Source organism: Entelurus aequoreus, linkage group LG13 (genome assembly GCF_033978785.1).
Source record: "Entelurus aequoreus isolate RoL-2023_Sb linkage group LG13, RoL_Eaeq_v1.1, whole genome shotgun sequence".
Taxonomy (NCBI): Eukaryota; Metazoa; Chordata; class Actinopteri; order Syngnathiformes; family Syngnathidae; genus Entelurus; species Entelurus aequoreus.
In genome coordinates this window covers 19,446,360-19,458,852 of record NC_084743.1, presented here as the reverse complement: position 1 = coordinate 19,458,852, position 12,493 = coordinate 19,446,360, and the positions used below count along the sequence as shown (strand labels likewise).

The following is a 12,493-nucleotide window of genomic DNA, read 5'->3' as shown; positions in this document are numbered from 1 at the left end:
AGTACATAGATTGACAATATTAAAATGTAAAATTCCAATGTTTAAGTGCCAAGGGTGTTGTTGTAAACACCGACCACCACAAATGTACCTGTACATTACTTAAATACATAACACAATTAATAAAATACACATTTTATAATATACACTTGTCTTGTTGGAATTTCCCTTTACAAAGTGTGTATTAGTGTGTTATGTATACAAGAACTGAATCATCATTCTTTGTTTTCCCAATTCACTAGCTTATATAAGACAACGCAATCCTTTTTTTGACCGGTTCTATACTGCTACTATATGTAAGAATGATTGATTAGCTGATTGATTGAGGGTTTAATATACAACAAAATGGGTGAAGAATGAGACTCGATCAGGTGAAATAAACAATCAATGCCATACATATTTAAAAATCATCTATTTCTCCCTTTCTGTAGGATTGCCTGGACTTTATTATCACCATGGAGACCGTCATCGGCCAGTTTCGGTCGCTCAAACAAAAGTTTGCCATTGATGAGGCTGAAAATGGCCAAGATAGAGAAGAACTGATTAAGTAAGTTACTAACAAGTATTGCTTGTTCTGTCAACCTGCTGTTCATTAGATAATGCTGATCTTGAGTCTTATTTGTGAAGGTTGTCTTTGCAATAACTGGGACATGAAAGATGGGTACTCCACCTGTTTTACACCAATGTTGTAATTTATAAAAGGCAATTTGGCAGAAGAATGTGCGTATCAGCACACAAACTCTAAAGCCGTCGTGTGCACATATTGAGGCATTGACAACTGACGACTCATACAAAGTGCATGCTTGTATACCATTTTTAAAAAGTTATAGGGCAGGCCGACTCATTGGTTGAATAGATCAGTCCATTAAAAGATCAGAAATGATCGCAGAAGTCAAACATTTACATCAAATAGCATTGATATGAAGTCTTAAAAGATATTTCATTCATTACAAAACTGTCCCATCAGCCCTACTGAAAGTGCAGGAAAAGTCAACATAACAACACAGACTTGAGGTCACCATAGCCAAACAAAATAACAGTTGGAGATGTGAGGGAACAAATCTAAACACTTGAAAATGTTTCATTACAGTAATTATGGTTGTAATATATTGTATTGTTGTTAATTGCACCATGTAATCTGCTGAACACGACCAAACAAATTCTACTTATTTACCTTTTTTACCTATGTGTACCTACTTCTTTACTTTCTTTGCCTATCTACTTAATACCATGTTTTACCTATGTGTACCTACTTGTTTACTTTCTTTGCCTATCTACTTAATACCATGTTTTACCGATGTTTACCTACTTGTTTACTTTCTTTTGCCTATGTTTACCTACACTATACCATGTTTTACTTGTTTTTACTTACTTGTTTACTTTCTTTGCCTATCTACTTAATACCATGTTTTACCTGTTTACCTACTTGTTTACTTTATTTTGCCTATTTTCACCTACTTTATTGTATACCATGTTTTACCTGTTTACCTACTTGTTTACTTTATGTTGCCTATTTTTACCTACTTCATACCATGTTTTACCTATGTTTACCTACTTGTTTACTTTATTTTGCCTATGTTTACCTACTTTATACCATGTTTTACCTATGTTTACCTACTTGTTTACTTTCTTTTGCCTATGTTTACCTACACTATACCATGTTTTACTTGTTTTTACTTACTTGTTTACTTTCTTTGCCTATCTACTTAATACCATGTTTTACCTGTTTACCTACTTGTTTACTTTATTTTGCCTATTTTTGCCTACTTTATTGTATACCATGTTTTACCTGTTTACCTACTTGTTTACTTTATGTTGCCTATTTTTACCTACTTGTTTACTTTATGTTGCCTATTTTTACCTACTTCATACCATGTTTTACCTATGTTTACCTACTTGTTTACTTTATTTTGCCTATGTTTACCTACTTTATACCATGTTTTATCTATGTTTACCTACTTGTTTACTTTATTTTGCCTATGTTTACCTACTTTATACCATGTTTTACCTATGTTTACCTACTTGTTTACTTTATTTTGCCTATGTTTACCTACTTTATACCATGTTTTACTTAAGTTTACCTACTTTGTACATTCTTCTGCCCATGTTTACCTACTGTATACCATGTTTTACTTATGTTGACCTACTTTTTTACTTTCTTCATGTTTAACTACTTTTTTTATATTCTTCTGCCTATGTTTACCTACTATATACCATGTTTTATCTATATTGACATACTTTTTACTTTCTTCTATATGTTTATCTACTTTTTTTTTAACCTTATTTTGCTTTTGTTTTCCACCATTGTTCACCTTTTTACCTACCTTTTTTTTAATCTTCTTCTGTCTAAGTCTACCTGCTTTCTAACTTACGTTGACCAATTTTTTTTTACCTTATTCTGCCTATGTTTACCTACTTTATAAGATATTTTACTTATGTTAACCTCCTGAAGTTTGTTTGTTGGCCCTATGTATTCCATGCTTGCCAATGTTTACCGGTGAAGTAATCAACAGGCATTGTTACTCTTGAAGGTTTTTTTTGTTTTTTGTTTTTTTTTGCATTGAACCTTTATGCTTGAAAGTGGATGCTATTTTTCAGATGGAGGGTTCAATTTCCCTGAGGTTTACAGCTTGTGCACAGACAGAATAGATGACTGTTATGTGATCACTACCCACCAAAACAATAAAGAACACCCCCTCCCACAATAAAAATGCAAAGAAAGTCGTGTTTGAGAAACTTGGCCTCCATCAACAAAAAACGCAGAGGCGCGTTTGGCACTTACAATATAGCACTGATCATTTATCACTGATTAATTATAAAATTAAGAGGGTATCTGTGTTAAATAATGTGTGCTAGCATGTCTTTTAAAGCATTTTGATCACAAACCATAGGGGGCGCCACTCGTGACTATGTAAACAAGTGTATCAGTTAAAAAGCTGCTTCTGTTTGGCGAATAGGAGCTGTTCCAATGCATGAATAAGACCACACCTGTTGCTGGCGTTGCTGAATATGCATACTTACATTCAGTTGACCTTACATTTTCTTCTTTTATTTCAGTTTCATCAACTCTCTGTTGGAAGAGCCGGAGGTTGTTGTGAGCGGAGCTGGTCAAGGCAAGGTTGGCGGCATCATCCACAGGCTGTTTGCTGTTGCTCAAGAGGTACATGTTTCCATGGAGGATGGAATAGAATAGACTTTATAAACCCAGCAAAGTAGCAGCACACTGTATTTGTAGGTGCACATGGAAATACATACTGTATATGCAGAAGTCAATGCCAAATGTAAATGACTAAATAATTACCAGAGTGCACAGGTGTTATAAATTGGAACTGTCAGTGGCGGAGTGACAAGTTACATGAATAAATCATTTATATATTTCCAGAGTGACCTTTTGTTTAGAAAAAAAAAACAGATCAGTGAGAAGCATTTTAAAATATCTACTGAGTGTGTGCATATTAGATGAATAATGGAAGTCTATACACGAATCCTGGGAGTTTAAGGTAAGGCACTTTTGAGACTGGACTAGACCAACAGTGTCCAAAGTGCAGCCCGGGAGCCATTTGCGGCCTGCAGCTAATTTTTTAACGGGGAGCACATTATAAAAATACTTTAAAAAAAGAAAACATTAAGAAGTGGAAGAAAATAGCATACAGGTGAAATGTAATGAGAAAAAGTGAAGTGAATTATATTCTCTAGAGACCAAAATATTTTAAAACCCTTTTTTTTTTACATATTTAAGCTACATTTAAGCCAGTGTGGGTGGCACTGGGAGCAGGTGGTGGCCGCTCTACCAACCGAGCCACGTCACTCCTAAGCTGTTGACTCTAATAACACAAAGCTGCCATGCAGGCTGTTTCTTATCTGTAAAACAGGCATTGCTCCAAAAAACAAACAAACAATGAATTAAAATTAATGTTGTTATAAATTATTGACCTACTCAAGGCTCCAATTAATTTATATAAAATATTCCACTTTGAACTGTACGTTGGGAAAAATATTGCATATTTTGTGTGTTTGCCATAAAAAACTAAATTTTCTATGAAAAAGGGCATAAAACAAACACAGGAAAAAAACATTAAAAAAATTATACAAACTTATAATTGAGAGATGGATCTGAAGTTGATCTACAGATTTAATAATTGAAAATAAAATAACGTATAACTTATTTTTAACACTTTTATGAGTGGAGTGTGAATTTTGGTCCATGTCATTCCTCAAAAATAATAATGAATCAAAATCAATGTTATGAATTATTGACCTAATTAAGGCTCCAGTTACTTCCCATCAAATATTTCACTATGTAAATATTTTTGGGGAACATCTTGTATTTTTGCCATTAAAAACAGGATTTTCTTTAACAAAAAAGGCATAAAACATAAATAAAAATGGTATCACCTGATAGATCTGAAGTTGATCTCGAGGTTTAAGCGTTGAAAAAAACAACTTGATTTCTGACTTTTAATATTTTTATGACTTTGACCCTTCTGGTTCCCCGGGGGCCATACTTGAGAGGAGCCCTTAAGGTTAAAAAAATTTATATATTGTATTGGTTTTAAAAAGGAAAAATCTCAAAAATGGACACTCCTGGACGAGACGTATGACTAAATGTTTGCCATTCCAACTTCTGTGTGCCCATAGACTGTCCTCCTGGATAAAGAACACGGGAACGAAGACGAAATGAGGCTGACTGAAGATAGGAGCAAAACTCAGGACTTCCCTTCCCCTGCAGGCCGGGAGATTTTGTTGCGTACATGTGTCCCTCGACCAGCACCGTATTCTAAACCTCTTCCTCAACGGCTTTTCTGTGTTCTTACCACGGAGGAATTCAGACTTGTGGGGGCCTTCTCCTCTGACACGTCTTTCTTTTAACACCTAACACCCCAAAGTATTACAACGAAACCCAAAGTCCACATATAGGATCTATAAATGGGGAACACATTCTAACAATGTTACTTTGTAACTTAATAAGAGTAAAAAAAAAAATACACACATTGACATTTTCCAGTTGGGCAGCATGGGGGACCAAAACAACTTTGGATCAGCACCAGTCCTGACAGTTTCATGTCCGCAGTCGGAATACATAAATAACTACAGCTTGTAGGTGAAATCTACAATAATGCATTTATGAACGAGGAACGTTAACATCAAACAAACCAACATAATCATTAGATTCTATTTAAATCAGCTGACAACTAATTAATGAGAGCACAGTGGCTCTCTGTGAGTTAACTTTTTAAGTATCGGACATGGATTATTAACACCAAATAAATAAATTAGATCAAGTTGCATTGTCATTCTTTAGCATACAGCTGGCCCACAATTACATCTAATGCATAATATTGTGGTGAGCTTGAGTTGCACAGTCAATATTCAGAAGCTAACTTCAATTTGCTTTTAGGAAGTGCTAGTTTTACTTGCTAATAGCAGCTTAGCAAAGCGTGTAAAGTCACAAAAGAACAGAACATCATCAACTCGAACCACTGCCTCACTTATGGTGCGAGCATAGGATTGATCTGTATTGTCATTGCCCAAGTACAACAAAATGTTGTTTTCAGCACAAAACTGTTCAAGATTAAACAAACATTGTACAGGGTTACAGAACCGGAACACTGATGGGAGAATGAGTAAAAAAGCGCATATTACACCATACAACTCGAGACTTACAACGAGGGGTTAGGAGGCAGGCATCCGGCCCGACGCTGCCAGCCACGAGGGCGTTGCTTCGGGTTCCAACAGACCACGTGGGGTGTGGTGCATATGCCCACTGTTCAGGGTGGAGTATTGCTGTGTCTGTAGGCCTGGGGTCTCTCTCTGCAGGCGTTACAAGCAAAGTTAAACTCCCAGGTGTTATTGGAGGAGGGAGGGATGTGACAGTGGCTATCACTGTGGTGTCCTTCAGGGGATGTTTTCAGAACAGCCTTCATCTGTTGAGAGCAGCGTCAAGGCCATTTGGGGGAGTCAAATTGTCGATAAGGATTGTTGTTTTCCAAGCGAGCAGACATTTCAATGGCTTGTCCATGCTGGCTCTCAATTTGATCAATGTTTGCATTGAACTTACGGTTCTGTTCAGAAATCGCCACAGTCTGTGTTCCCACAGCCCGACCCATGCCTTTGAGCTTCTTTCACTCACAGTCACACACAACCTGTGCAGTCGCCAGTTGATCCCCTGCCGGAACCCTTCTCCCATTTGCCTTTTCTTCTGACAGTTCTGATAGCTTCCTCTTTATGGGGAAAGATGCACTTTTTGTGTCTCTGTTCTTCCGGAAAGTATCACAAGCTGTTTTTACTCCTTTGAGAATGTAATCACATTACAGTTGATGTACTTAAGCCCAAAAAGATAATTTCTGCAACAAATCAGCCAGTTTATGTCGACACGAACGTTCCAAGTTCCACAGCAATTAAAACGTGCACACAGTGACTTCCTGTTCAGCTCAGAGCAAACTTCAAAATAAAAGCTTGGCAGTTTTAACCTGGATTCTACTCCATCAACTAACAAAATGTACCCATTTATTTATTTTCTTAGATCAATAGCCACTGATACTTTTCAAAATTCTGTGTATGAATATGTTTGGCAACAACAAAAGTTTTTTAAGCTTGAAGAAATGCTTTTTTGAGAACACATGGTAATTTTTTACATTTCAGAAGTCGGCTTTATTCCTCCCCTTTTTGCCTCCGTCGTGACAACAGCAAACCACTATAACCTGTCATCGATGAAATTGCCTTTATCAAATACAAAAGCATTTTAGGAACAACAAGCACTCTACAAATAATAAATAGGTTGAAGTCCAAAACAGAACAAAATAACAGCTTTGATGTGCTTCGTTTCAGCCTTCTTGTGTCTTGGCCTTTGGATACTTTTCTGTGGCCAATCTGACAAAGTCTTCGGCGCTGTCCAGACACACCAGGCGGTCCTGAAGACGACATGCAGAAGACATTGGCGTAAGTCCTGGTGTTTTATATAACCCGCTGCATGTGGCGTTTAAATTCGACCAATATGCTTTTTTACTGACACCGATTATTAGTGGTCAAGAAGGCCGATATTTAATTATGAATAAATCATTTATTCAAACATGAATAGTACTGTATTTTCCGGACCATAGGGCGCACCGGGTTATAAGGCGCACTGCCGATGAATGGTCTATTTTTGATCTTCCGGATGCGCCGTTTTGTGGGTGGTCTTATTTACGTGGCTCACCTTCGGCAGCGTCTTCTCCCCGTCATCTTTGTTGTAGCGGTGTAGCGTGCAGGGACGGGAGTGGAAGAAGTGTCAAAAGATGGAGCTAACTGTTTTAATGACATTCAGACTTTACTTAAATCAATAACGGAGCAGCATCTCCTCATCCGTGGCTCACTAGTGCAACAACACTGAAAAAACGTCCGATACACTCTAATAATTAAAGTTCCTTGGGTGAATAATGTAAACTCACTACACCGGTATGTTTTAGCGCTTTCATGTCGAGTTTACTGACAGATATAAGTAAGAACTTTACAATACTCTGTATTAGAAATGGCAACAGCGGAGGATGACTGTCCCATAACAAGAACATAGAGAAATAGAAGAAGCTTATCGACTACAAAGGCTTTCAGGACTTATGCAGATCCCAAATACAGATCAGCAGGTACCAGAAGGTAAGAAAAGTTGCTTTTGCATAATATTGCGAAACAAAACGCCAGATATGTCTTACCTTATACACACACCATAATAATACTGATATGTTGAAGCACAGTACAATCCATCAAGCGGTGCGGCTTCATAGCTTACCAAAGTCGTACTAAAACATTTTGATAGATTTTTGAGCACCTTGTGTAATTTTCTATATTTTCAATGGAACATATAACATGTTGCCGTTGGTTACTTGAGTCATATTGCAGTCTACAGGTATCTCTTATGTTTGACTGCCATCTACTGATCACACTTACCATTTCACCATGTACCAAATAAAATAGCTTCGAGGGTCGGTAAGCACAACCAGAATTATTCCGTACATCAGGCGCACTGTAACTGGAAAAAGGGCAGATACCGATATACTTCAAAATGCCAAATATTGATACCGATATACGTCAAAATGGCAAATATTGACGCCGATAATCAGTCGATCTTTAGTTGAAATCTCCTGGTCCTTCTTTATTGAGTTGGGAAAATGTGTGTGTGTGTTTGTGTGTGTGTGTGTGTGTGTGCGTGCATGCATGCGTGTGTGCGTTCTTGTATTTCTGCCCTTCTTGAGACATCAAAAAGAAAAAGTACCTTCCATATGAGGACCAGTGAACAAGTTAGGACATAAATCATAGTCCCAATACGGAAAACCATTGCATCTAATAGAGAATGTCGCATTTGCACCCCTGGTGGTGAAATCTATCAAAATTAGGGTGGTCCCAAAAAGGAGTCTGTTTTAAAAGTGTGTGTAAAAATTTGAAGTGCTCCCCCTCTGGCCTACATATACAATAACGAGTGTGTGTAAGAAATTGAAATGTGCCCCGTTGGTCAAAATTAATTTGAAAAAAAATTAAAAAATAATATAGAGACATACTGTAATAAGTTGAAGTAAATAATAAAGATTAAAAACAAAAACAAAAATTCAAAAAACAACAACTAAAAGCTTACCTTTTTTTATACACTACCGTTCAAAAGTTTGGGGTCACATTGAAATGTCCTTATTTTTGAAGGAAAAGCACTGTACTTTTCAATGAAGATAACTTTAAATTAGTTTTAACTTTAAAGAAATACACTCTATACATTGCTAATGTGGTAAATGACTATTCTAGCTGCAAATGTCTGGTTTTTGGTGCAATATCTACATAGGTGTATAGAGGCCCATTTCCAGCAACTATCACTCCAGTGTTCTAATGGTACAATGTGTTTGCTCATTGGCTCAGAAGGCCTAATTGATGATTAGAAAACCCTTGTGCAATCATGTTCACACATCTGAAAACAGTTTAGCTCGTTACAGAAGCTACAAAACTGACCTTCCTTTGAGCAGATTGAGTTTCTGGAGCATCACATTTGTGGGGTCAATTAAACGCTCAAAATGGCCAGAATAAGAGAACTTTTATCTGAAACTCGACAGTCTATTCTTGTTCTTAGAAATGAAGGCTATTCCACAAAATTGTTTGGGTGACCCCAAACTTTTGAACGGTAGTGTATTTGCATAGTATGTATATGTTATTAATGTTGTAAATACAAATATTTATATATCTAGAGAGGGTGGTCCTAAAGAAATACAAGAATGTGTGTGTGTGTGTGTGTGTGTGTGTGTGTGTGTGTGTGTGTGTGTGTGTGTGTGTGTGTGTGTGTGTGTGTGTGTGTACACTCTGTACCATGACATAGAGGTATCTGGTCTTATGTCCAGTTCCTGGAGGAAACAGGGACGTGTGGTCCAATAACTGGGTCAACGGTTCAGTCGCTCTGCTCAGACTCTCCTGGTCTCGATTGAGGCGACTTTGTTTGTTGACGTACAACAGAGCATCCGCCTCAGACTGATAACCTGCAGGCAGGACAGCCAACAATGGCACGTAGCCGCACGCCAATTGCATTTTAACAAACGGACTTGCATTCAGTGAATGTTCTTATTGAGGAGGGAGGGACTCACCTAACTGTAGCAGGATTTTCTTCCATCGAGCTCTCACTTCCCGTCGGGCGTAGCGCAAAGTGTGGATGTCATAATTCAGCTTCTCCCATTCCTTGGGCCACCCCGATGTGAAAGGAAAACAATGGAATTAATGTTGGGCACATGATGTGCACATACTGTAAAACACAAGTATGCTGTGTCTTCAGGGTGCTCGCCATCTCATATGTTCTGTTAATGACCTTCTGTATTGTTAGATCTCTGCTAAAGGAAGCAAAATATTTCAATACCAAGCCTTTATTTTGAAGGTGTGCTCTGGGTTAAACACACTTTACAGGGAAGTTTGTGACAGTAGGATTTAGAGATAGGATTTATGGCTCTTTGAAGGGAGTCGGATCTTAGGGAGCCATTCTTTTCAAAGAGTCGTTCAAAAGAATGGCTTGTTATTGTAGTTATAGTTATTTTATATATATATATATATATATATATATATATATATATATATGTATGTGTGTGTGTGTGTGTGTGTGTGTGTGTGTGTGTGTGTGTGTGTGTATATATATATGTATATATGTATATATATATATATATATATATATATATATATATATATATATATATATATATATGCACACACACACACACATGTACACATATATGTATACACTTATATGTATATGTGTATATATATATTATATATATATATGTGTGTTTATATATATATATATATATATATTTATATATATATATATAGTCAAGGTTTCTGTAGTTTATCCGTTATACAGTGCTCAATACCGGGGTAGAGCGGAATATACGTTAGGTCAGGAAAAAACAGAGGCTATTTCATCCCTACAAGCCTGTTTTGCAGGTTTCTCTGCTCTTCAGAGGATTTTATAAAATAAAGTACAAAGGCTATTTCATCCCTACAGGTCTTCAGGGGATTTTATTTGATAAGATTTTATTAAATCCCCTGATGAGCAGAGAAACCTGCGAAACAGGCTTGTAGGGATGAAATAGCCTCTGTGTTTTTTCCTGACCTGTGTGTGTATATAATTGTGTATATATTTATATATGTATGTGTGTATACTGTGTGTGTATGTATATATATACATATACATATATACACACGTGTGTGTGTGTGTGTGTGTGTATATACAGTATATGTACGAAACCCAACACCAGTGAAGTTGGCACGTTGTGTAAATTGTAAATAAAAACAGAATACAATGTTTTGCAAATCCTTTTCAACTTTTATTCAATTGAATATACTGCAAAGACAAGATATTTAACGTTGGAACAATTTCAATATTTCATGGATTTAAATATTTGACATGTTAAAGTATTAGTTTTTTTTGAACGTGCATCAGTGGGCGGGGCTAACACAGATTTGGTCCAATGATTGCTTTTGTTTGAAGCCTGGAAGTCTTTTCAAAACATGAAGCAGGAAATAATTAATCAAATCATGAAACAATTAATTAAATTAAAAAATTTGATTGTCAATTAATTAATTAAATTGTAACTTAATTATACATGTTTTTACATTAAATGAATAAATTATACATTCATGTATTTAATTCCATCCATTTTCTACCGCGTGTCCCTGTTAAATAAAACATTTGCCTTGTTTTTAACGAATACTTAGGGGTACTACGCGACTGTATTTGAATGTTGGTCATTATAGTGGTACTTGCTGAGAAAAGTTTGGGAACCACTGGTCTGTATAATTGGTGTTTCAAAGTGCATGAGGAATAAGACTCAAGGAGGAAGGGAACGTACAGATAACAATGAATCGATTTTTATAGATCAATGAATGTATAAACAATTATTATCATCATTATAGTCATGATGACAAAAAGGAGGACGTATGAAGATTTGATTTGTTGTTTTATACACAAAACAAGCATGCACTGCACTTCTTTACAGATGATGGACCCTTGTTTGGCTCTCTTCCCTTGAATGTAATTATGAGTTATTCTGGACACAAAACGACTTCTGTGAAAGCGGCCATCTGTGGCTGCCCTGTCCTCTCATGCTAATCCCATCATTCTATTAAAATAGCTGAATAGGCAGGATACATGGACCCAGTTACTAGTGCATTAGAGCAGCAATAAGTCAGTCGGCACGCAGGTTTCCGGTATGTTCTTCTCCAAAAAGACCCAACTTGTGGAAAATTATAGGCTTTTTATATTTAAGTCGTAAATCATATTATGAGTCTAAAATCAGTTTTCAACTTTTTCGCGACAAAATATGTTCCATTAAATCAATTTATTGTTGTATTCTGTGCAACGCAATCATTTTGACTTGAAACATTTTCCAGAAGAGCGCTGCTGAGGGGGGAAGATGGTCCGGAAAATACGGTACTCACAAAAACAACAGCAAAAATGTGGGGAAAAATTTGAAAAAATTAAAGAGGACGGTATAGCTTGGTTGGTAGACTTGCCGTGCCAGCAACTTGAGGGTTCCTGGTTCGATCCTCGCTTCCACCATCCTAGTCACTGCCGTTGTGTCCTTGGGCAAGACACTTTACCCACCTGCTCCCAGTGCCACCCACACTAGTTTAAATGTAACTTAGATATTGGGTTTCACTATACCATACCATACCAACTTTATTTATAAAGCCCTTTACTATGTAAAAGCGCTTTGAGTCACTAGAGAAAAGCGCTATATATATTATAAAATGTACTTCATGTTGCATGCAGATGGCTTGAAATGTCTTTTTGAAAATGGATTCAGATTTTTAATTTTTTTTTAAATATATATATATTTTTAAATTTATTTCAAAAAAATTATGAATTGATTTGGAATCGAGATGAAAAAAAAAAATCGCAATTTGGATGCAAATCGATCTTTTAGTGCACCGCAAGTGAATGCGTCCAAAAAGAATCTTACCGTTTGCTATTCATGTCTATTATACAAATAAATCCATATTTAGA

The 12,493-nt window shown here is 36.5% G+C and overlaps 2 protein-coding genes across 2 annotated transcripts in view; one reads left to right on the top strand and one right to left on the bottom strand.

Annotated features, from left to right (window-relative positions):
* Positions 1 to 5,271, top strand: part of rab3gap1 (RAB3 GTPase activating protein subunit 1) — a 50,166-nt gene extending 44,895 nt beyond the window's left edge. The window contains exons 22-24 of the mRNA XM_062067537.1: positions 429 to 544; positions 3,055 to 3,157; positions 4,636 to 5,271. Coding sequence (XP_061923521.1) covers positions 429 to 544; positions 3,055 to 3,157; positions 4,636 to 4,866 — 450 coding nt within the window. The 3' untranslated portion in view covers positions 4,867 to 5,271. The remainder of the gene's footprint in view (positions 1 to 428; positions 545 to 3,054; positions 3,158 to 4,635) is intronic.
* Positions 5,272 to 6,649: 1,378 nt separating this feature from the next.
* LOC133663228 (melanoregulin-like) overlaps positions 6,650 to 12,493 on the bottom strand; it is a 15,648-nt gene continuing 9,804 nt past the window's right edge. Inside the window, exons 3-5 of the mRNA XM_062067539.1 lie at positions 9,585 to 9,675; positions 9,313 to 9,479; positions 6,650 to 6,908 (exon numbers count right to left, since the gene is read on the bottom strand). Of these exons, the coding sequence (XP_061923523.1) occupies positions 6,822 to 6,908; positions 9,313 to 9,479; positions 9,585 to 9,675 (345 nt within the window). The 3' untranslated portion in view covers positions 6,650 to 6,821. The remainder of the gene's footprint in view (positions 6,909 to 9,312; positions 9,480 to 9,584; positions 9,676 to 12,493) is intronic.